Genomic DNA, 26750 nt, shown 5'->3' with positions numbered 1-26750 from the left:
GTATGAACAACTCAGAATGATGCGCACATCAAAGTTTGCCTTTCGCAGTGTGTACTGAACGTGTGTTGTGGGCAAAATGTGTTTCAATTACGTCTATTGATATTTTGATAAATTGATCTATACATAGATATTTTGACAAATTGATCTATACATAGATATTTTGACAAATTGATCTATACATAGATATTTTGACAAATTGATCTATACATAGATATTTTGACAAATTGATCTATACATAGATATTTTGACAAATTGATCTATACATAGATATTTTGACAAATTGATCTATACATAGATATTTTGACAAATTGATCTATACATAGATATTTTGACAAATTGATCTATACATAGATATTTTGACAAATTGATCTATACATAGATATTTTGACAAATTGATCTATACATAGATATTTTGACGATTGGCTTATAGCTAGAGCCTCGTCTGTCTTTTCACGTTGAGGAGTCATGGGCCATTCTTCATGGTCATATTAACGCATGGGCTCACCCCTGGGCTGTAACTAGAAAGGGACAAGGGGTCAACTGCCCTGGGCGGAAAAATTTAGGGGGCGTCAATTTTAGGAGGGGACAAAGAACACAGTGTTATAAAATTATCGAAATTTTAAAGTTATGAGGGTGGAAAAATCATGTTTGGCCCGGGCGGCAAAAATCCTAGTTACGGCCCTGGCTCCAGGGCCAAGTGATTTTTCTGAGGCCCTGCCTTGCTAATTTTCGAAAATTTCAACCGGTTTCCGTTTTGTGAGGCCCCCCACCGGTTGCCGGTGGGCCCATGCGTTAAGACGGCACTACCTGGCTCACCCGAATACGGTTCGGGGGCTAAAATGTATTAATGGTTTCGTCATGAAGGGATTTAGTACTACGCGATTTTCCAAAGTTAAGACTGTCCGGACGTTCTGTGGGGTGATTGCATAGAACGAACAATAAGTCGGAATAGCGAGTATCTGCTTCTTTTTTTTTCTCTCAAAAAGTTGTTCGTACAAATGTTACAAAAAAAGACATTCTTTCTAATGTTATTAGTACAACTTTTTAAACAAGAATATATAATCTAAAAAAACAAATGCAGCAAGCTTATTTTATCAACGCACAGCTGGTAGTTTTCTTCCTTGTATGATTACGCGACTAAAAAAAAACATTTCACGCGATTTATTTTGCTTTCACAAGAAAGGAAAAATAAATTCTATATATATTACTAATTTATTCCCTCCCTTTTTTTCATTCCATTTCCACTTTGATAACGAATAAAAAGACTTTGGATACAATTAATTATTATTTTCCGGGTTGTTGAAATCGAAAATTTCCTCCTCACATCCGTTATCCAGTCACCGGCTTGTGATTTTGATTGACCAACACTGTCACGTGTTTATTTGGTATTCTCCGCATTGTTATAAGACGTTGTGATTGCACTGACTAGTTTACTGTGTCTGATTGAAGTTCTTGGATCGTCAACATGAAATCATTTGTTGCAGCATTGCTTTTGGTGGCCCTAGGCCTCCATGAATGTGCAAATTTCCACAGGTTATATTTTATATTCTTCTCTATTTCTCTGCCTACTATGGTTGATTGAACTGCTTCTTATTGAATTACTTTTTTTGTTTACCATCTCTCTGAAACGTCACTTAATTCGTAAAGTGTGCATGAATGAGATGGATAAAAAAAACCTAGTGTTTGAAATTTTAATTGAGTAATTGCAGTGAAACCTCGATATAAAAAACGATACTGTGCGGACCAAGTGCAATATAGAAATGTTAAACTGTTGAAAGAAAAAATGAACAAAGTCCCAGCTTCAATAGCTCGCCACTAGATTGTGAAGTCACAAACCTTTTAACATGGGTACCTATAACAACATATTATAGTAAGGCATTTGTTTTTTTTCAAAATGAGAATTAATTGACTTTAATCACTCTCACTTTAATCCCCTCCATCATATCAAGAATTCATGCTAATGTTAGCTTCTCTCCTGAATTGGCCCTGTTAGTACCTCTATAAAATGCATTTTAAGTATTTATTCGTTGCAAAAAATTCTCATTGATTAGTTGATGAATAAAATTCAGTTAGCTGTTGCTGCCTGTTGAGTAGTTTACAGCATAACAGTTGTGTGTACGACACAGTAAGTAGCTTCACTTCAGCTTCATTAACACTTTCAGAGAGTAGGTAGTGCAAAATTATTGATGTTATTAAGCACCCTTGAAAGAGCACCTCCTGGTTAAAAATTTAAAAATACATAGCAGGTGAATTTGAGTGAAATATAAATAATATTGTTGTGGTTTCAAAATATCCTCAAAAAATATTGTTATAGAGGGGTTTATTGTAGTTTAGGATGTGATTGTATTGAGAGGAATTTAACATTGAACTTAACCCTTAACTGGCGTTGTGAAAATTCTATGCGTAACTGGTGTCGTGGGGTCATTTTGACCCTAGCAAGTATTAATACATTTTAAAAATCAACAAAAAGAGTCTTCATAAAAGCAATGAAGCAATGGGATTTTTATATGACTTCATTCATGTTTCAAATAATTCACTAAATAATATTTCAAATTTTTTTAATTATTTTCCCAAAAATAGTCTTTTATTAAGACACGCGTTTGAAAAAAATTGAGGGATACATGACTTTTGAAATATTTTTTAATTATTTAATTTTTTGAATGCAACTTTCATGATTTAAAAAATGAACAGATATGATTGAAATATACTCATAAAATAAAATTTACAAATTAAAATAATATTTACTATATTTTCACAAGCACCAAAATTAGTCTTATTCTAAGTTGGTAACACAGTACTTGTATAAACAGCACTATGACATATTTATCACACAGATGTTATGTACAATCCACTAACAACACTATCCTCATACTTACCTTGGATATACATAGACTTAGGCAAGTGGTGTGGTGGGGTCATTTTGACCCCACGGAAACTTTGATCAACGATATAGACTGATAGACAGCAGAAAAGTAGAAAAACATCATAAATTTGTCAAACAACTGGATTGGAAGGTACTGAAAATAAGATGGTCCAGATGCATTTCTTTCTCAAGGGATGGCAAGCATGGGCAGAGATAGACTTGGAAGTCTGGGGGGCACAGTCATTATTGCTGGGGGGGGGGACACGATGATGATGATGTTAATTCATATATATACAATGTACATTAGATCAGTCGACTCCACCTTTGATGCTGGGGGGCAATGCTTCCCCCCCCCCCCATCTCCACCCATGATGGCAAGATTAAGAATGTGTGTGCTCAAATTGACCCCACCGTGCCGGGTAAGGTAGTTCTAAACAAAATTTGAAAAAATAAAATTGTAGTGGAGTTTATCGTTATATCAAATATTATTGTGGCAAAGGTTTCACTGTATTCAGTTCCCTCCGATATTTGACCTATCTTATGTTAACATGTTTCTGCTGTTTATCAATTGGATATGTATTTATATATATATGAGTGTGTTGTTTGCAAAAAGCGTGCTTCAGAGATTAATGTGCATATTTTTGGTGATGATGTAAGTCGTACAGGAAATTTGTTTTACAGTGAACTAGAGATCTCTATATTTCAATTATCTTTTACCTGAACAGTTTGTCACGAAATCAAGTTATATTAATGTTTATGCAAGAGATACAGAAAACTGGATGTTGTGTGAAGATTCAGATTTTTTTGAAAAAAAAATTCATCTCTGCCGAGAATCAAACCAGATCCCTCGTATGCTGTAGGAGTGCTCTTACCATTAAGCTACAGAGGATATAGAAAATTTCTTCCCTGGAGTGTATGCTGGACGGTACCGCGCAAAAGTGACGTGTCATAAAATAATGTTTAATCTTATAATTAACAATGCAGTCGAACCTGCTTATATAATGAAATTGAATATTGAAAAAATATTGAATTAAATACCTACATAGTGTTGGAAATATCACTTAAAACGAAATGTCATGCTTATGAATATTGGATATAACAAAGTTTTTTTTGGATATAACAAGGAATTTCCAAGAAAGGCTATGGGTATGTTCTCTCAGTGGCCATCTATAGCTAGATTGTGATCTCTAGCTATAGATGGCTCCCTGTATATACAAATACAACGCCACAACAGGCAAATTGCCCAACGAGGTGGCTGACTTAAGAACATCATGGATCCCCGAGCCATTTTTTGGAGGCCCTACCTACTGCTGCTACACCACACATGCACCCCCCCCCCCCGTGGAACCCCCAACAAATCGGTACATACGGGAATGTGCGTGTACGTGTAGTGAAACCTGACGTGAAGTTTTTTGTTTCTCTGTAATGCTTGTTATGTGTAGTGCTACCATCTGCCACCAGTTTTTCAAACTATGAGTGAAGTGTTACGATTGAATGATTTATCGTTGTAGGACTGTTGCTCTCTGTGGCGAGACTTTATTAACGGGGAGATCAGCTTGCATTTGCGCCTTGAAGTTGGGAACCACAGAAAACCAACTTCAGCCGACCACCACTGTGGGGTTCGAACCCGGATCCTCGCATCGCGAGTCCGTCACTATAACCACTCGACCACCACAGCGGCCACTCCCCAAACAGAATGTTTTACATTGTTCTGCAATGTACCCTCAGCTTACTGGCAATGATCTGCAGTAAAAATTCCCATGATAATGTTTTCTACACTTTTCTTAAAATTCTTCCAGATTGTTCTGCGACGCACATTTTAGTTTTGGCATATTCTGCTTTGGGGGATTTCTCTGGTGCTGTTAATTCCCAAAACTGTTTAAATAAAGTGTGGAGGGGATTGGGATAACCACAGTTCTTTTTATGTAGATCCTTTAAATTAAAATTGACTTTTAATCATATATCGGATATTACAAATGTTTTTCATGGTCCAGTGCAACTTTGTTATAACCAGGCTCAACTGTATTAATAAAGAAACTGCTATACCATGACTATCTATTTCTTTAAAAAAAAACATTTATCCTTACATGGTATTCCATTGGATATTGATCTGAATCAGAGAAACCGCTCATCAGTATGGTGTCTGAGTTATAATGTTGTGTAATGAAATTTTATCTTCAGCATAACAGTTTTTGTTCCTCTTGTGGTGTTTTTTTCCCTGTTAACTATTTTTATTCATGATTACAGTTGTTTTACATGGTACTTAAGCTATTTAATTGTTCTGCAGAATTCCACTGTATCGCTTTCAACCAGTAAGGCAATTGCTGCATGAAGTTGACACCCCAGTGAAAGTTGCTTTCAGGAAAAACTATTTGAGTAGGGGCAATGGTCCATTCCCTGAACCACTTTCAAATTATTTAGATGTAAGTGTAAATTCTTTACTTTGAACCTTTTTATTTTTAGTTTGATGCTTTGTGATGTAGGTATTCAAATTCCTATGCCCCGATTCTATGAAGTATTCCTATGCCCACAAGCTGTGTGATCATCTGCGTGCAGTTCACTGTACTTTATACTACACCAATATATGTATATACTCGAACCCTGATTTAATACCACCATTTTGAGGAATTTTACAGCAAGTTTGGCACTATATCAAATCATGATTAAACCTTTTGTAATCCTTGTATGAAAGATTTGTACACAAAAAGTTTCTGATTCTGAAGGAGGGGGAATTCAGAAATCTGAGAAAAGTTGGGAAAGAACAGCTTAAACTAACAAATGCTTCTTTCCCTCATTTACGCTTTTCTTTTTCTTTCTTTTAAACCAAGCACAACTCTGGTCTATCACTATGACAATTTATGACCGATTGAATTGTGCCAGAAGTGTGTGTGTACCTAACAGTCTGAGTGTGTATATAGTGTTGCGTGTGAATTTTTAATGCTGCCATCTGTATTGAAAATTCTGAGTGAAGTATGGTGTTTGAACCATTGTAGGCCTGTTGCTCTCTGTGGTGAGACTTTTTAATGGAGAGATTGGGTTAAATTTGTGCCTCAAAGTTGGGAACCACAGAAAACCAACTTCAGCCGACCGCCAACTCTTGTGGCAGCAGTGGGGTTCAAGCCTGGGTCCTTGTGATGTGAGTCAGTCACTCTGACTACTTGACCACTGCAGCAGCTCTCATTTATGCTTCTCTTTCCAAACTTTTCTATAATTCTTTTAAAATTCAAATATCTTGGTGAATACTGCATTTAAAAATGTGAGTTTTTTTGCTTTCGTCAGAAGACACAGGGCAACAACTTTCTAATTAGGTTTTTTAGGACAGAGTGACCAAATGAGAAATTAATTTCTTTGTTTTAACATTTATACAACCCTTTGCAATATAAATGACATATCTCAGGTATACACGTTATTTGGATACTTTTTCTAATTGGAAGTATGCCTCTAGGATCAATGGTTCGCCGGTAATATGCAGCAAAGGGAGTTAGCTATGTGCCCTGTATATACACAGACGCAAGATATATGCATAAACCTGGAAAAGAAATATTCTTTATTTATCAGTCTATAGTCCTGCTTATACATATGCAAGATTGGGGGTTGCTTTGGTGATTATTACCTGCATGACAACTTTTTTTCCGCATAGGGAAAAAAGGAGGGGCAGAGATCTGTCAAAAGATGCCAATCTTTTTTTGTGGAGGAATGGTGGGTGACTCTGACCTCCCCATAATAACTTGTGCCTCAAAAACTATGGTTAGCTTCTGTGTCAGCCATCTTGAGCCGACCAATTCTGTTCAACCCACATGATCAGTGACAACTTCCTGAAAGAAGTGGGGGGGGGGGGATATTGACATGAACTAAACTCCATGTAAGTGGATTGTAACAAAAATCCCTATTGCCAGTAATTTCCCGGGATATTTTATTTCCCATGTAAACAGGGCTTATATGTACATAATAGATTAAGAAAGAATATTCTTGTGGGTATATACAAGGTGAGCAAAAAGTTCTTGACACATTTTAGAAATTATTAAAAAATAAACCAATCAATTTGAAAAGGTGCAGTTTGCACTAAAATGCTTATCATGTTTTTTGAATAAATTGTGAAATAGTTCATAATTCCACTCACAGATAGTGCTGTATCACAAATAGTTTGACATAAAACGTAATACAAATAATGCAAAATTAATGTATATTTTTTGTTTTACATAAAATTACTACCTTCTCTCTATGTGAGTACTGTACCCTTTATTGCTCGGGCCACATCCAAACAATACTCAATTTTAACCTGCATATCTGCAAACATTGATTGCAGAAGAGTTTCAATCACTTTCATGATTCTCGTGTTCAGTTCTGTGATGCTGGTAACAAGTGAGTGAGGCATCATTACCACTTTATCTTTGACAAATCCCACAAGAAGAAATGGGGGGGGGGAAAGAGTGAGTCTGGAGACAGGGGATCATCTTGTCCAATCCATTGGCCAGGGAATTTCTGATTAAATGAATCTCGGTACAATTTTTCCCCGACATGGAGGAGTGCCATCTTGCTCTTTCGTTATCATCAAGCAGAAATGCAGCTGATGCTCTATAGCAGCGGTTCCAAACCTTTTTCAGTCCACGTACCCCGACCCCGAATCCTCCAGGCATCTCTCCCCCAATCTGTTTTACCCATTAGAGATTCCGAAAAATTCCTTTAAAAAAAATTGTGATGTTGGAAAAAAAAAGTAATGTGATATTTAAAACTGTATTGAATTACAATATTTTGAAAAATTAGGATCAAAAAAGGATAAATACCATCTCAAATCCAGGGCTGCATTCAATTTGCTTCTATATTTATTTTTTTATATAAGTATATGAAGAGAATGCCCGTTCAACAAGCTCAGTGCTAACAAACAGCAACAAAAACATGGTTTTTCTAGAAAGTTCACTGTATTCATCACTGCGACAAGACCAAAAACACAGACTAGGTTTACCATTCCACCAATGAAGAGCATCTTCAGAGCTCTAGCAATTTCTCCTTTTCTGGAATCGACAATGAAACCGGTTCAAAATAGTCTTATTTGAAACGATTAGATATCCACTGATCACCCATTTCTGGCTCTGAAAAATATTTTTCAAATGAGGATTTTAATCCTTCCAAGCGCTCAGCTATCTTATCACTGCCTGTTAAATTTGGCTCGGCTTATGACAAGAAATCATGATATGTTTCGAACTATTCCAAAAGGGCTACTTTGTGCCAAAGTTCGAACAGCCGCTTCAGGACTTGACCCCGGGTCAACCACCTAACTTCGGTGTGCAAAAGCAAAGTATTGTAGAGGCTGTCCATGTCTTCACATAACAATTTAAATAACCTTGAGCTGGTAGGCTTCACCTTGATAAAGTTGACAACTTTGATCGCTTTATCAAGAAAGTTTTGCGAATTTGGAGGCAAAAGTTTTGATGCAAGTCTCCGTCTGTGAATACAGCAGTAAGGCTGGTATTACATTATAAAAGTTTGATAAAATCCCTCTTATAAAACTTTAAAAAAATCCAACTAATAAAACTCATAGGTTACATTCGAGCAAATGCGACTGATAAGCTTATTGGTTGAATTTTCACATTTTATAAAAGGAATTTTTACAGTGTAATACCGGCCCAAGTCTATTCTATTTTGGGGGCGACTTCTGCCACGCGTGCACGAAGGCCTGAGTACCAATCTTCTGTGGATTTTCCTGCTCCATCTGTGGTGAGCCCAACACATTTTTACCAGTAAATTCCTTTTTCAACGAAGTAATGATCGATTGCTTCAAATAAGTCTTTAACAGTCATATGACCCCTTCAATGGGTGACAGACAAAAAAATTTTCTTCCAATTCCAAGTCTTTCAAGTACTTGTCAATATTCTGTGCTACTTGCAATTGCTAACGTCTGCAGTTTTGTTGACTTGAATAGGAACAAATTCACAACCTTTGACGTGACTTGTGACTGTGCTCTCAACATCGTCTGACATGTCTTGTATTCTTCAAGACACTGTATTATTTGACAGAGGTATTAAAAAATCTCATTATACTCACTTTCCTCTGCAAGCATGCATCTGACAGCATCTTTTATGCACGGTGAAATTAAATTTTCACCAATAGTGTGATTTTTTTTCTCGATTTTTTGCAATATGATAACTGTATATAATATGGCAAGTGTAAGATAACAGATGAGATGGCATGGGGGGGGGGAACCCTCAATTAATTTTAAAACATACCTCCATCGCTTTTAAAACATACCTCCATCCTAATATGTGTACATTCATCTTAACTAAACCCCGAAACTTCTCCAACCCGATTGTCCGGGGAAAATATGTTGTAAAAGTTTGTATGTTTTTTTTCTTCTTTTTTTTTGACACAAAATAAAGTGTTCCAGACTCTGCCATGAAGCTGGGCTGGAAGAGATCTCGGCAACGGGATAAGTCCAGTGGCAAAGTTCTGGCGTTCATTCATTGTCTATCATGATCGCACAAAGTATCTACTTGAAAAGTACTTTTATATTTATATATATATTTATATATACTGCACTGCATTGTATTAACATCACCCGTTGGTTGTAAAAAATAAGATGACAAGATGATATCTTGTTGCGTCCCTGAGTGAGGGGCTGAAAACTGAATTTTCCAATTTCGAAAAAAAAAATTTCCTGTGGGTTACATACCCTGGAAATTATGATACCTTTGTGGCTATCTACCAGCATTCAAAGACAGCTTTTATATGACGTAAATTTGCTTTGTTCCTACAAGATTACACGTGCAAATTCTGTGAAAAATCATCAAGGATTGAAACAGCCGTTAAAATTTTAAAATTTTTTCTAAAATTGTTGGGAAAAACAACAATCTGTAAAATCTCTACCTTGAATGTCCACAGTTTTGTCGTCTAGCTGCAATGCTGTCATCACTGTTTCGCATCATGAAAACCGGTGTGTATGCAGAATCGGCCTCTGGGAGAGGCACAAGGAATTTTCCCACAGAAATTTTAGGCCACTAATATTCAAAAAGAATTTTAAATTAACAGATAGTATAGGAATATATATATTTTTAATATTTTAATTTTTACTACAAAAATATGTAAAATTATTATTTTTTAATTTTTGATCTTCTTGGGAGGGGGGGGGGGCACGTGCGACCATGTCCTCCTCAGATTTCTTCCTTTGGTAAAAATCTGAATTTGGAACCCACAATTGCACAGTGATAATTGGCTAAAATACGATTTTCTAAGGCTTTCCAACTTTGAGTTGGCTATTCCTTTGAAAAAAAATCTGTCCCCACGATGATCACGCAGAACCTACAATGCAAATATTTATACATTAAATTTCAAATCCACACATTACCAACTTGCAGAATAGATGGCACCACGTACTGAACACAAAATAAGCCAAACGCTGGACACACACACACAAGCACACTGTTAAGTTTCACTAACACAAATCTGACATGGCTCCCATATTCAGGTTCAAAATATGTGGCAGTTAAATGGTGGTAGATCAGAGTTATGGCCCGTCAAGGAGACGAAAAGAAAATCTTTCCTCCAGGAAATCACTTAGCAAGGATTTAAAGGAATAGGGAACCACAGAAAGTAAGTGCCAGAATTTTATTTGCGTTGAATTTAATCAGAAGATATTATTGAAAGCACTAAGGTTTTTTTTTGAAAATGGAAAATCAATCAGAAGAGAATTTATAGATTGATTTATTAGTAAACATATATAAATGTGCCTAACTTAATTATATTTGTTTTAGATTTATTACACGTGAAAAATTCCTCATGTTAAATTCTCAGTGTTAATGGCTTTCTTTGCAAGCTTTCTCTACTAGTAGACAATGAAAGTAAAAGCACCTAGTGATAAGCTGATAAATTAACCATTTTTTTCAATGAAGCTTTAGATTGAACATGTTTTTAGAAATGAATCATTTATTTCATTCACAGGGATAGCAGTGGATGATGGGGTGGGGTACCACATACTTTAATTTTTTTTGAGAGGGAGCCACTTTCACTCGAAAAAGGACCTAGATTTCGTCTATAACCTGGGTCACAGGACCCAGGTAAATTAGAGTACAGCGACATCTCTCATAAAAGTTTGTGTGACACAAATTGTAATGAACATTGATTTCACTGTTTGTGTCCCATTTTTTGTGTCGCATCAGGGTTTGTTTTTTGTGACACAGTTGCTATCTGTGAGGAAGTTTTGAACTTTTTTTTTTAATTTATCAAAAAAAAAAAAAAAATACTATGCCATGACAAGTATTTTAGTACAAACCGCACCCTTTTGTGTCAGTTGGTTGATTTTTTTATTATTTTTTTTAAATGTGTCAAGGAGTTTTTGTCCACCCTGTATATAAGCATATACAGACTATACTTGTGAGATTATTATTATTATTTTTTCACTAACTTGAATTAGACAAAGAGAAGGAAAAGAGATCTATTTTGAACACCTATTTAAGTACATTGCTGCACTTCACCTATAGACTCATCTTCCCCTGTACTTTATGAGCAGTGGGTGAAGGTATTGAGAAAGAAAAAAATGATGACACATGGATAAAGACTCCCTCAGGGATTTGAAGCGCAATAGCTGGTAAAATTGTCATGGTATACATCACGTCGGGTACAATATGAGTGAAAACCTTTTTAAACTTGCAGTAATGTAAATTGGTGTGATGAATTTTGTCAAAATCCATGTTGGTGGGTATTAGGATTTTAGAATCAATTGATGTTTGTAACATGGTTGTCTTAAAAAAAGTAAGGTTTGACTTAATTTTTTTTATAGGCTCAATACTATGGACCAATCACTATTGGGACACCACCTCAAAGCTTCAAGGTTGTTTTTGATACTGGATCCTCAAATCTATGGGTTCCGTCTAAGAAATGCAAGTGGACAAATATTGCATGCTGTAAGTGAAGAAAATTATATTGATGACAAATTATATACTGTGTCTCAAGATTACACCTAAAAATTTTTAGGGGTCATAGAGAACATGCAAATGAACTACAGTGAAACCTGTCTAAGACGGACAATGTATGAGACGGAAACCTGTTTAAAACGGAAGCAAAATATAGTCTGTTCAATGATTAGTGCTTTGATTTGCATCTTTATAAAACGGAAATCTGCCTCAAATAAAATATTATTTCAGTCTCTTGATGTTCTGTTTAGACACATACAGGTTTCACTGTATATTCATACAGGAATGTATAACTGGAAATGCCATCGGGAGGTACTAGAAGAAACACAAGGTAGAGAAATAACACAAGGTAGTGGGAAATTTTACCTCACCTGATTTAACTGCTCAATGTATGTGGCAACATTAAATGGCAACAGGTGCTCAATATTAGCACCATTAGCAGCGATGTGTGCCTCACACAGATGTCACCTTTGACCAGTGTTCTTCAACGGCCGGTCCTCATAACTAGATATAGCCATACATCAGTGCTCCACTGCCCTTAGGTAAGCCATACACGAAGTGTTTGCTACCAACCTGTGTTCATAAACAAATGCATGTTCTTTCAATTGGCTTAACTACATTTAGCAATGAAATTCTGTGAGGTAAAACAGATGAAAGAACTGATAATTGAAAATTTCATTCGAAAGGCTATTTTCTTTCTGAGAGAATTGTTAGTGAAAAATGGGAATGGGGGAAATTTCCATGATACATAACTTAAAGTTGTCTGTCACAAATCAAAATATATCAACTAAATGCATAAAACCATGTCCATACTTGCATAAAAACATCAAAAAATCAATGGACTATTTGAAATTAAATAGGCTAGATTAAATGATTAAAAACATTTTCAACTTAAATATGTTTGCTTAATTATACTTCAAATCATTTTCAACTTAAATATGTTTGCTTAATTATACTTCAAATCATTTATACTTCATATTTACTTTTGTCTTCATGGCAAAGTGATTATATTTTCAAATATATACATGAAGACAAAAGTAAATATGTTTTGAAGGGAAAAAAAGGAGAAAAACTCAGATTCTCTAAATTTATCTTGCTTAAGTTCATTTGCGACAAATATAATATGTTAAAGGATGTATAATAGGATATGTATTTTAATTTTTTATTGTTTAGAATACATGGTGATATCCATGCTATTTTGTTTTTCAGTGCTGCATAGCAAATATGACAGTTCAAAGTCCAGCACATACAAAAAGAATGGAACTGTCTTAGAAATCAGGTATGGATCTGGAAGCATGACCGGATTTCTCAGCACTGATGTTGTTAGTGTTGGCCAAGTGAAGGTAATCATAAATTTTTGTCTTGTGTATTGTGATTTTTTTTTTTTTCAAAATCATTTGAACTGGTTTAAAACTCTAAATTCAGAATATTTTTATTTGGAGTTTATCACTTTTATTTCAAATGATTGAAGGACTGCAAGTCCACTGAGAAACACTTTTAAAATTGTGGTGTACAGTTAAAAATGCTGCCTGAACTGGCAAAATATTTTAAGCTGAGGGTATGAAAAAAAAAGAAGTCTTATAGCATAATAAATGACTGAGTAGAAAAATAGTGAAGATTATATGGGTAGTAATATGTGTGTGAAATCATTAATATTCATTTCTGTTTATCTCATTTCTTTTGTTTTTTAACAACCAATATGCTGTTCTGAAAGTTCTATACTTTCAATAAAAATGAATCTTTAATAAAATAAAAATTCTAATAAAACTTTTTTTTAATGTGCTGTATACAAATACAAGGCCACAACAGGCAAAATGCCCAATGAGGTGGCTAAGAAAAAGATGCCCATAGCAGATATGGATGTCATATACAGTTGAATCCCATTATAAAGGAATCCCAGGTTTTTGCATTGTTCCTATGTAAACTTATCTAAGGTATTAGAAACATTTTCATTAAAACGAGATTTTTGCTATAATGGTATTCATTAGGTCACTACTTTGTCACTACTGTTACAGGATTCAACTGTATTTCTAAAATACAGCAACCTAATTAAAAATACCATTACAATAACTAGAAACAATATATACACATGATAAAATATTATACAATGTCCATAGAATATATTTATAGTTGTCTTATTCTAAATATGGATAGCTTTTCGATTTACCTCAACATGTTCATCATATTTATTTTTAAATGTGTCAATTGTGTTAGAATTTACTACCCTCGGGGGTAAGCTATTCCAGTTATTAACAACCCTGTTAGAGAAGAATTCCCTGCGATACCATAACTTAGAATTGTCCCTTACCAAATGATACTGGTGTCTCCTTGTAAAAGCAGTCGATTGACGGTGTACTAATAGTTCATAATCCATCCTATCCATCCCATTGAAAATTTTGAACACTTCAATCACATCTCCCAGACACCTGCGTTCATCCAATGTAAACATATTCAAAAAATGAGGTCTCCCTTCATAACTCAAGCCCTGTGTGCCAAGGAGGACACACATAGCTCTTCCCTGCACCCCTTCAACCAAGTCTATGTCCCTCCGTAGGTATGATCTCCAAAACCGTACAGCATACTCCAGTCCATAACGAATTAAGCCTTGGAAAAGCAGAAGAATGACTTTAGTAGAATGCGAAGACACCTTTTTGAAAATAAAATCGAGCATTCTATTTGCTTCTTTTTACCACCGCTGAACACTGTTCAAAAAACCTAAGCCGACCATATACTAATATGGTTTTTTTAATAATTTCTATCCATAGGTTCAAGATCAAACATTTGGGGAGGCTTTGACAGAGCCAGGTCTCGCCTTTGTTGCTGCTAAATTTGATGGTATACTTGGTCTTGGCTTTTCCACAATCTCTGTTGATGGAGTCACTCCAGTGTTTGATAACATGATAAAGCAGAAACTTGTCCAGAGTCCAGTATTTTCTTTCTACTTAAATAGGTATGCATCTATTGCTGTATAGATTTTAGAATAAAGGAGATTTTTCTTTAAATTTTTTTAAGTAGATCCATCACATTAGAATGCACATTATATGCTGGACAAATACAAATTATCCTAATGAAAATGGATATCCTTGTGTAACAAATATGCTTATAAATGTGTAAAAAGAAACAAAAGTCAAAATTATTAATACCCATTCTTCCATATAAATGAGTATTATGTGACTAAGATAATGATAAAAATTTTCCATAACATTGCTGCTAGCAACTATTTGTTGCTTGATGTTTTGATAAATTCATTTTAATTTTTAATAAATTGAAGCTACTTAGTATATAATACATGTGGTGAATTTCGAAAAGTCTTCATAATATAAGAGTCATTTTAAGATATTGGTTTCGTCATGAATTATGTTGGACTTCTCCATGTTTAAAGCTGTTTTTTTTTTGCTCACGCACATTTGCATGGTTTGTAGATAAAAAGTTATAATTTCTCAGCAGGCAAAGCACTCATCATGAGTATTGAATTTGTGAATGTTAGAAATTTTTTTATTTTTGGTTTTTAAACTTTAAAGATCGTAAAAAGCTAAAGAAACATCTTTAAAAACTTTTTTTTTTGTTGTTGAAAACATTGAAATTATGAAAAAGAAAAATGAAACGCCAAAGAAAAATTAAGGGGAAAGCTATTCCAAATTTCCATACCTGTAAACATTAAAGGTGAAGAATTCATCATTAGAGATGAAATAAATGTTCAACAATAAAATCAAATATTCAACAATATTATTCAAGGGAGGCATGGTTTGGTTTTTGAGGGTATGAAAACCCTTTGGATTTGCTCAACAAAAAAATTCTATGATATGTGAAATTATAGAATCTATGAATATCTCTGAAGCTAACAATTTGTTTGAAATTTAAATACAAATTTTTTGTTATTGCATTATTATACTACTTTTGATATGAACTTTGGAATTGCTTCACTTGCCTTTCTCTTTTTGCTCCATACTTTCACCCAAACAAACATTTGTCCTATCAGAAATGTAAAGCTGCACTAACTTTTTTTTTTCCAAACTGTTTACATAAGTAAATGTTATTTACTGAGTAGGTACATAACTTTTTCCTCAGGTGAAATCAAGCCTTATAGATTAACCAATTTCACATTTAATATTTGTTAAATTATAAAAAATATGAGTCATTTGATAAGTGTATGAAGGTAGCAACATGATTGCTTTCAGGTTATTACAATTATGTGTATCGCTCTTCAAAACCTGTCACAACTAGCTTGAGCTCAAAGTTTCCAATTTAACTCTGATGAAACATTAAAATTTGTTGAATTGTAATTTCAAAGTTTATTTATGGTTAGGAAAGAAAAAGCTGAGTTCAATTAAGTAGACCGGGGGTTTTCAGTTCTTTTTTTTGTAGCCATTTACCTGGGCTTCCAAAATATCAACATATTTTCCGATATCCTATTCCCCCCCCCCCCCCATCAAGTCAATGTCTAAAAAAACTTATCATTCTAGTAGCTTTAAAATTCTTGAAGGTCTCATGTCTATGGCTCTCAAGGGAAGTCATGGGAGAGTCTACACCATCATTAAAGACTATTTATTTTTGTATAAACAAATTTAAACGGGTTGCACTTCTACCTAAGAAGAGTGTCCTGGCCACCCATTTCAGGTCACCACCTTGAAAATTATTGAAAAATTCCATGGTATCATTATGGAAGATCTCATATTTAAGGCACTTGAGATAGCTAATGTCGTGAGCATTTCAATAGAACAGATTCACAATATTCTTAGTGAGAAATTAGGAATGAAAAAACTTTGTTCAAGATGGGTGCTATGTTTGCTGATGATTGATTAAAAGTGAAGTCATGAACGAATGAACGCCAGAATTTTGCCGCTTAACTTATCCCATTGTTGAGATCTCTTCCACCCCAGCTTCATGGAAGAGTCTGGAACACTTTATTTTGAGCCAGAAAATAAATTCTGAACATTTACCCTAGACAATTGGGTACTGTCACAATTAACAAATTTTGTGGTGATAACAGTTGAGATGGGGTTGAGAGTTGGAGAAAAGTTCTGATTTCATTAAGAATGATGAATGTACATATTAGAATGAAGGTATATTTTAAAAGCAATTGGAGATAACATCATCCCATCTCATATGTTATCTTATATATGTCATATTATATACATAGGATACAACAAACAAGCAAAATGAAAATCTTATTGTATAATATAAAATATCCATCAGAGCCAGCCATCTCGCTTAACACCTTGTTGGTGAGCAAATAGGCTTCATAACTTGTGGGCTAGAAGTCAGCATCAGTTTTATTGGGTTGAGTTCACTCGCTTCGGTGGATCTGATGAAAATATACAAAATAAAAATATCGTGTGGGGGAAATATGGAATATATACAATTTTAGGGATCACCCGTGTCATCTCGCCTAGCACCTTATTCAGTGAGAAACAGGGATATGATAATATATGAGTACGCATGTGTGTTGTGGGCATGAAATTCATGAAAACTTATATAAAGGGAGGAAAAAGAGAAATAAAAATATACATATGTTCATATACATAACTGCCAGGTCGAGGAGCCTCGCTCTAAACCTATTTTGGTGAGCAATGAGGGATTGTCTGGAGAGAGCCTTAGCTAAGGATTAGCTTCGGTCTTGTTGTTTTGATTGACTTGCTCTATCTGGTTATATTTATTGAAGAAAAAAATGAATATATATAAAATAAAAACTACATGTAATAGTTATTATGAAGCCATCCATGTTTTCCTGTCTAGCAGCCCCACTAGAAGAGCTGAATAGAGACACTTGCTGTTATCACATTTACATTGTTGTTGCGTGTATGTCATAAAAATTCTTGTTCGGGTCCCGTTGGTACATACTATATCTTGTTCATGTAATGGTAATGTGTTAATAGTGGCAGTCACACACACATGTGGATATGATTTTTGTTGTTGTTTTTATCTATTTATATTTTTTCCCCTTATTTTTGCACAAAAGTTAAAACATTATTTTATAAATCTGGTGGACAGAGAGAGATTTTGGTTTTTCATTAGCATGTATATATTTGACAATGCTTGTCATCCTTGCTGCTATGTTTTTGTTTTTGATTATCTGAGTGAACCATTGTTTTCTATTGTTTTTGGAATGTTTGTACACGTGTAGATGCTTTGTAAATTTGCACTCTGTAGCATAGTGAACTGGAGTACCCACCATACCGCAGGCACATTTGTCTGATTGGTGCATTCCCATTTGTGTAGATATGTAGGGAATGGACCGTTCCTGTTATGAAGATAGTCACTTCCCTATTCCAGTTTAATGTGTTGTTTGTGACTCAAGGGACAATTTCGTGTACTTTCCTAGCTGTTGTTCCTTGGTTTCAAATTTGCTGCCATTTCCAGAGGGTTGCTTGTTTAAGTTGTGTCTTCAGGAGCTTTAGTGAGAAAGGGTTATCAAGTTTATTGGCACAGTTGATGGCATCCTTGGCTAGAGAGTCTTCTCTCTCATTTCCAAGGTTACCTACATGGGCCTTCATCCAACCTTGGAAAATTGGAAAATTTTTGGGTTATCTCTAATAAATGCTGCCTCAATACATGTACTATTGTGGTTCTATTTGTTGGATCTAGACGTGCTTGAAGGGAGGAGCAGAGCTATCAGTTATTATTAAAACTCATTCTCCTGTTCCCATTGCATATTGTATAGCTGCTTCTATCGCTAACAATTCTGCTTGAAAGTTACTATTGTTTTTATCTAGTGCTGCTTGCCACATTTTGCTTTTCTGTATTGTTTGTGTATACACAATAGACTGCCCCAATGCCTTCATTAGTTTTGGAGCCATCTGTGTATATGTGGGTGTGTGGTAGTTTTATATCATGGCCTTCAATCAAAATTTGATTAGGGATAGTTGAACAGGAGAGGGTGGTGGTGCCAGCCATGCTCCCATGCTTTAAAGTTATTGGGGGTCAAAGTCTAGAAGTTCTGGTTGAATGTTTTCCGTAAACCTAACTGCATTTGTATAGACTACTTCCATTTGGAGTTTTAGGTGTAGTGGGCAGTTGTCTGTGATCACCTGAACTCCGAGTGGGGCTGTTGTGTCTTAGGCCCCGGTTAACGATAAAAGAAATTTCCTCTATGTGCTATCTAGGGCCTGTTGTGTTTTTTTGGTTGGATGCTTATACCACGCTGAGGCACCATGGGCTAAGAATCTCTCAACTATCCTCTTGTAGATAGTATTCCTAATGTTTTGTGAAATAGCCCAGGATTTGCCTGCTATTTTAGTTAGTTTAAAATGGAAGCCCGTCACTTTCAATTTTCGTTCATTGATGTGCGATTCCCAGCCGAGGTCTTTTTGGATGGTTATGTCTAAATATTTGAGATTGTTTACACATTTAATATTTTTACCAATAATTTTGATCCTGGGGATATTTATTTTTTGTGAAACAGAAATTTTGTTTTTTCTGTTAGGATTTTGTTCATTAAGCCGATTCGAAAAAAAATTGTTAAGGATTTCAGTTTCCTTTGCCGCTAGTTGCGATACATTAACTGACAATATCACAAAGGCAAAGTCCTCAGCAAAGGCTTGGACATGGGCATCTTCCGGGAGGGGGGATTTTTAGGGTTTGATTGACCACAAGATTCCACAAAGCTGGCCTGCTACACGAACCCTGTGGACAGCCAATATCCTGTTTTCTAACCACCAGGCCGTCCGGAGTTGAAGACATTTCTATTTGCTAGGAGGTCCAGAAACATTGATTTGATGTTGTTAGGTAGAGGAGGAGCTTCAGACAGTTCTTGATAATTGAGGAATAGGTCAGGTCGTTAAAAGCTTCTTTAATGTCGATATTTATAAAAGCTATGTCCAGTTCTTTGCTCTTGAATTAGTTAATTTTAGAGAGTTTTAGGTTGAGGGCATCATCTATAGAATTTCCCGACGTAAAGCCAAATTTAAGGTTCGAGTTATAGTTTTGGGATTCCACCAAATTCTATGGATTTGGCCTCATATGACTTTTTTCTGCTCCCAATATTAAAAGTTTTGCTTGATAGAAAAAATTGCTCATCAAATGAAGAGGCCATATCAGCTGTAATTGACTTTTTTGGGGAGTTAGAGGAAATGTAATTTTCTGAGGAACGTCAGAAATTTGAACATCATTGAAAAAAGTTTGAAGGAGACTGCTGAAAAATAAAATAGAATTTTTTCCAAAAAAAGAAAAAATTTTTTTATCTCACTCATAAAATGACCCTCGTATGCAGCAAAATGAATTTATCTGTTGTTCTTAAGCAACATGACCCTATTTTTAGTGTTCAGAGTATTATTGATAGAAATTTAACAGTCTTATATATTGAGTCTGAATATTTGACTGTATGATGAATATAATAACTAGGGCTCAGACTTTTTTAAAACCTAAAGATGAAACATCATTTCTAATAGGTTAAAAAACCTGAAATTCAGGTTTTTTTAACCAATGTTTCATCTTTAAATCATAAAAATCCTAGCCCTAACAATAACCATATTTATAAATGAAATTTCTAACATTCTGTTGATGAATCAAGTTTTAGCTGTTTTACATATTTTATATTCCTTGCACTAAAAAGTGTGAGAAATATAAATAAGACATGCATTTTAAAATGTAAAATCTTATAAAGATGCAATACGTTCAATTCTAATTTACCAGTACATCATGTGCTATATAGTATATTCTGTGTACATTTCTTTCCTATACAAGTTTGAAATTTTCTAAGTCATGCATAAATTATAATTATGCTTTCAGAGATCCTAAAGCTAGTCCTGGTGGAGAGATTATTTTTGGTGGAAGTGATCCTGCTCATTATAAAGGCAATTTTACATATGTTTCTGTTGACAAGAAGGGGTACTGGCAATTTCCTATGGATGGGTAAGTTTTATGATCCAACTTCCTTGTCTCTTGTAATTACATTTTACACTTTCAACCCTTTAACTTTGTTCAAAGTCTATTGAAGATTGGCATAGCAGAATGTGCATTTTCATTGTTGATTGACGATTACATGTATGGTGCTTTTTGCCTGTATACAAGTGATACTAGTTAGTGAACACTGTATGGAATGTATTTGCCAGAGCATTCACAATTTTCATACAAGGATAGCCAATAATACAGGATACACAAAAACTGGAAAACTTTTTAGTGCATTCGGAAAACAGAATTTCCATTCAATTTTGCAGTTAGAGTTAAAGAACTGTGAAGATCACAATAACTCTCATATACAGTCAAACTCGCCTATAACAAGGTCAAAAGGAATGGCAAAAATATTTGTTATACATGAACTTTGTCTAAACTCATCTGTAACAGCTTGAGGGGGTGCTTGGTCCCAATTGAACATAATTTGCATGCAGGACACCCTATTTTTATAATTATGGTTCCCCAATCTTAATCAAATAAAATTTAAAATAAATAATAAAAGGATTAAAAATCAAGGGGGATAAAAATGTGAATAAATCTTGCATTGCAGAAAAAATATATTTTGTATACCCTTTCTTATAAATAAATCATTATCTGAAAACGTCTGCTCAAACTTTAAAATTGTAGAGTCTAGTGGAATACCAAATTTATTCTGCATTTTACATTTTTTGTTATTTCAAATAACTATACAGTCTCAGTTTTTTAACTCTTGAACAATTCAATTGCCTATTTACAATTGATAGTGGAAATCAAATTTTCAAGAAACTAATTGATGGTACTTAAAAATTATATACTGATTTTTCCTTCAAGAGAATTATTCCACAATAAATATGAATTAATTGAAGATAAACTTTTTTCGTTAAATAAATTTTAAAAAAAATCTATGGAATGGGACTAAAAAAAAAAAAAAAAAAAAAAAAAAAAATAAATAAATATATATATATAATTTGCACAATTAAATGGTCAAGCAAGGCATCTAGTGTTGTACTTAGACATTCTCATAAGTTTAGCAAGTAGCAAATCAAAAAGGATGTTTTGGTAGTCAGATTCTAAGAGAAAACTTATCGATTCTCTGTACCAGGTTCTCTGCTGGTAAACTAGTACTATCAAATGTAGCGAAGTATTTTCAGATAATAATTGGAAAGTATAAAAAAATAGATAACATTAGGAAGAACAATGAAAAAATAACAATACAAATACAAATACAAATACAACACCACAACAGGCAAAATGCCCAACGAGGTGGCTGATAAAAAGATGCCCATAAAAATATGGTTGTCATATGTTTCAAAAATACAGCAACCCAATTAAAAATGCAATTAACACAAATTACAAACAATATATACACATGATAAAATATTATACAATGCCCATAAAGAATACTTATGGTTGTCTTATTCTAAGAATGGATAGCTTCCCGATTTACCCCAACATGTTTATCGTATTTCTTTTTAAACGTGTCAATTGTGTTACAATTTACTACCTCCGGGGGTAAGCTATTCCATTTATTAACAACCCTATTGGAGAAAAATTCCCTGCGACACCATAACCTTGCATTGTCCCTCACCAATCGATACTGGTGTCCCCTTGTAAAAGCAGTCGATTGGCGGTGTACTAAAAGTTCATGGTCCATCCTATCCATCCCATTGAAAATTTTGAACACTTCGATCATATCTCCTCGACACCTGCGTTCATCCAATGTAAACATATTCAAAAAATGAAGTCTTTCTTCATAACTCAAGCCCTGTGTGCCAATAAGGACACGCGTAGCTCTTCTCTGCACCCCTTCAACCAAGTCTATGTCCCTCTGTAGGTATGGTCTCCAAAACCTTACAGCATACTCCAGTCCAGGACGAACTAAGCCTCGAAAAAGCGGAAGAATGACTTTAGGAGAACGCGAAGAGACCTTTTTGAAAATGAGACCAAGCATTCTATTCGATTTTTTGACAACCGCTGAACAATGTTCAGAAAACTTAAGTCGCTCGTCAATGAGAATTCCCAAATCGGTGACTCTAGTTGCATCCGGGATAGTGACACCATTCAACTCGTAAGAGAACCGTGGGTTGTTCGAACCAAAATGAGCGACCATGCACTTATCTACGCTAAACGTCATGCTCCATTCATTTGCCCATGCTGCAATCTTGTTTAAGTTGGTCTGGAGCAACTCCCTATCGCTTTCATTCCCGATTACCCCCATTAGCTTCACATCATCTGCGAATTTGCTAGTAATTCCATCGATACCCTGATCGAGTTTATCGATAAAAAGTGAAAAAAGTATGGGGCCAAGGACACTTCCCTGAGGAACTCCACTTGTGACGTCTGTCCAACCAGAGAATTCCCCGTTCACCATAACTCGTTGTGACCTATCTCTTAACCACGATTCTATCCAATTCACAATGATGCAATGATGTTTGATTGAAAACCAGTTTAAAATTTTGCTATGGGCATAGTTTTCAAAATTAGCTATCCATTGTAAACAATCAAAATATTATAAGTAAGCAATACAAAGTCAGAGGGTTGTTAGTAGGCATCAAGAGGAACAAAAATTGCAATGGAACATGGTGTCACAAACCACGTTGAGAAATGACGAAAAATGCATGCAGGCTCTGAGTCCAGAAGAGGCAAAAGGTGGATGTCAGTTGATTGCTGAATGTGTATCTTGTTTTTTCTGCAACATGTCCTCCCAGACTTGCTGCAAAGTGTGCCGGCCGCAGTGCATCGAGGAACGTGGTTCATGCATGATGGTACCCCTGCACATTTTTCCAGCGAGGTTCATAATCACCTTGATGTTACATACCCAAGGAGGTGGATTGGACATGCGGGACCCATTGCTTGTCCTCCACATTTGCCGGATCTCAATCCGTGTGACTTTTTTCTATGGGAGGGGGTCACCTTAAATCACTCATGTGACGCCTGTGGACACACTGGATGATCCCGTAGTGTGGATTGTCGTTGCTGCGACAGACATTAAAAGTATACCTGGTATCTTCGAGTGCATCCAGGAATCGTTTTTACGTCATTGTAGACTGTGCAATGACGTCAATGGCCGCCACTACCAACAACTCTTGTAATAATTAATCAAATAAATCCTTTTGTAGTTATTATTGTACTTTTTGCCATTCCAGCATGATGTCAAAACCTGCATGTTTTTTGCGATTTTCACCCTCTCAACGTGGTTTACGACATAGTGTTCCATTGCAATTTTTGTTGCTCTTGATGTCTACTAACAACCCTCTGAGTTTATCAGCCCATTAACAGAACATCCTGTATATTTAAATACTGTGATACCTTGACCAATAGATTTTTTGACTAATGATTTTTTTCATGATATTTCTACCTCGGCCAATGAAAAGTTTAGTTGACATAGATGCTCACAGTTCTGAGCTTAATTTTCAAGAGCTAAATTTTCAGAATTGCTGTCATTTGAGCCCGATTAGTTTATATGCCTTGAAATACCTTTCCAGATATACTTGTTTCTCTTTCAGAAGGCTTGTGAGCCATTTCGTATGAAATGAAATATTATGTTAAGAGAAAAATTTAAAGAGCCTAAATTTGAATGTTTTCATTTCATAAGCAAATTGAAGTCAGGTCTGGATATTCTAGAAGCCTATCTTTTCCAGCTGCATGTATTAGATAGAGAAATTAGCTGACCATATCACATAAGATGACATTTACAAAGCCGATTGGGGAGGGGGGGGGGGGGTCTGTGAATAAGTGTAAAATAAAAAGTTATTCAGTGTCCCATCTTCCTTTAAATTTTCCATTTAATTGTAAAGATCTGCATTTCAGCCTTCAGCTAGTTTTCTTTTCTTTTTTACAGTGCTTCTTGGTATTTTATAAATGTGTAATAAAATTTTGGGCAAGAACAAAACTTTTTCCTAGAACAAATTAAATGATTTAATATTGAAACCTGTGGAAATATTTGTTTTGCCTAATGGATCTGATTCTGGAATGAATTACCTTCGTTAGCCAAGGTATCACTATATGTTACTTAAAAGCCGTTAATGTGCACATTACCTAGGTAATCTGCAGATTAACTAGGTCAAGGCTTTCAAATGCAGAATCATCCACAAAGAGTTTTCTACAATATACCTAGGTAATGTCCACCTTAACATATTCTAAATTGTTAAAAGGCAAAAGTTTGTTGTTTCTCTAATTTCTTTTCCTTCCTCCTTTTTTGCAAATTGATTTTCCCAATTGTAATTATACTTTTAAACCGTTTAATTGATTCTTTAGATATCTAAAAATAAATAAATAACATTATGTTTTAACACTTGTCAGTATATTTTATTCACAATCTGCTGATTATTGTTTGAAACTATTTATAACTTTATGGGATAAAAGAGTGTAGCATGTTTTTCAGTTAGTACTACATAGTATTACTGAGTTGTTTGTCTGAGTATAAATTTAAGTGTAAAAAACGTTGCTGTTTAATCAGAGATCTTATTTTCACTTTAACAAGTGCTTTGCAGAAAACAAATTTCCGCACTTTAACAAATGGGTCTAGTTAATCTGCAGATTACCTAGGTAATGTGCATATTACCCAATTTCCACACTTTAACTAACATATATGCTGTGATTCAAATGTAAAGGCACACCATTGAGCTTGATTGTATGGTACCGAGATTAGTGTGAAATCATGCTGCAAATATGTGACACTTTAATAGGATACTTTACAGTTAGAATTCATTTGATGCATTGGAGTAGGGTGACCAGATCATAAGACTGAGAAGCTGGGGGACACACAAATCCAGGAATTTGTTGAAAAATGGGCATAATGCTGGACTCATTAATAAAAACCAGGAAATGTTGAAAAATGCTTCTTAGAGAGCATTGCCATGTCAAATTGCTGAGAAAGGATTAAAATTACCTGTTGCCAATGAAACCTAGGCATTGAAATTTTGTTAAGCTGAACCTTGAAATATAATGCTAGGAAATTAAAAATATACATATATATATATATTAGAAATATTGTTTTAATACGTCTGTGTAAGTTGTTCATGTGAAAAATGATTTAAATGAGGTGTGTTTATCCTATATAAAAAAACCAGGTGTGGAATTCAAGTCCATGTGTCAGGAGGGGTGATTTATTGTGTAGGTTCGTTGGATTGTCCGGTATTTTACATAACAGGCTAAATTTCCCTATATTATTTAGCTCTTGGGCGATCCCCCACCCTCTGGGTCACCCACCTACAAAGAATCCCCCAGTTATTTTTGTTCTGGTCTCCACGTCTTGTAAGGGTGGTTCTGAGTTTTAGCGCAAAGCTGGCTGCTCTGTATCATAATGATGCTCAAGATACACATTCTGCCCAAACTTGTGGTCATATTGATGAAACAGCTTATCTCGAATAGAAACCGTGCAAAATGTGGGTACTTCAAAATTTCATGATAAAACATAAATATTAAAAAATTAATTAGATGTAATCAATCTCTTCTATACGCACGAAATAAACTGGGACAAACAGACATCGCATAAGCATTTTTTGAGATTGTGTATATTTTTTAGCAAAAAACTAGGACCTCTGGCCACCCTACATTGGAGTATTCATTGCATGTTCTTTATGAACTTCAATCAAATTTATGAAAAACAGCCCTTATAGAAGTTATTATTTTCCAGCATTTCTCTCAATGGCAAAACTGGGGTTTATTGTGCTGGTGGATGTGAGGCCATAGCTGACACAGGCACTTCATTGATTGCTGGTCCTGTAGATGAGATCCAGAAACTGAACAAAGAACTTGGAGCAACCCCTCTTGCTCAGGGAGAGGTATGTAAATACGATATAGAATTGCTATATAACAAATTCTTCTATGAAACAGTTTTTATCAAAATACTTACATTCTAATAATTTACTCTGAACTTAAAATTATTTCTATATTTGAAATTGCTTTGACACAGAACAAAGCAACTTTCTTACATGGAGACTAAACTCCATTCATGATAACATAAACTTCACAAATTCATGTGCAAATTGTTATAGTAAAGAACTGCAGGTTCATGTTTTTGCTTCAAAGATGATGGGTCTTAAGTGGTGTTATTACATATCATTTCCCATATTGAGAATGTATGAAACTGCTCAAAATTGGGGGAGGGG

At 34.9% G+C, this 26750-nt stretch overlaps 1 protein-coding gene across 1 annotated transcript in view; it reads left to right on the top strand.

Moving 5' to 3' along the window:
* Nucleotides 1-1168: 1168 nt before the first annotated feature.
* cathD (cathepsin D) overlaps nucleotides 1169-26750 on the top strand; it is a 28951-nt gene continuing 3369 nt past the window's right edge. The window contains exons 1-7 of the mRNA XM_089238992.1: nucleotides 1169-1533; nucleotides 5151-5286; nucleotides 11634-11757; nucleotides 12976-13109; nucleotides 14532-14716; nucleotides 20494-20616; nucleotides 26276-26423. Coding sequence (XP_089095118.1) covers nucleotides 1466-1533; nucleotides 5151-5286; nucleotides 11634-11757; nucleotides 12976-13109; nucleotides 14532-14716; nucleotides 20494-20616; nucleotides 26276-26423 — 918 coding nt within the window. The 5' untranslated portion in view covers nucleotides 1169-1465. The remainder of the gene's footprint in view (nucleotides 1534-5150; nucleotides 5287-11633; nucleotides 11758-12975; nucleotides 13110-14531; nucleotides 14717-20493; nucleotides 20617-26275; nucleotides 26424-26750) is intronic.

The sequence above is a fragment of the Pholcus phalangioides genome, unplaced genomic scaffold, assembly GCF_987345545.1.
Source record: "Pholcus phalangioides strain wild (caught in Gottingen) unplaced genomic scaffold, Ppha-v1.0 ptg000011l_1, whole genome shotgun sequence".
NCBI lineage: Eukaryota > Metazoa > Arthropoda > Arachnida > Araneae > Pholcidae > Pholcus > Pholcus phalangioides.
This window is presented reverse-complemented; position numbering and strand designations above follow the sequence as displayed.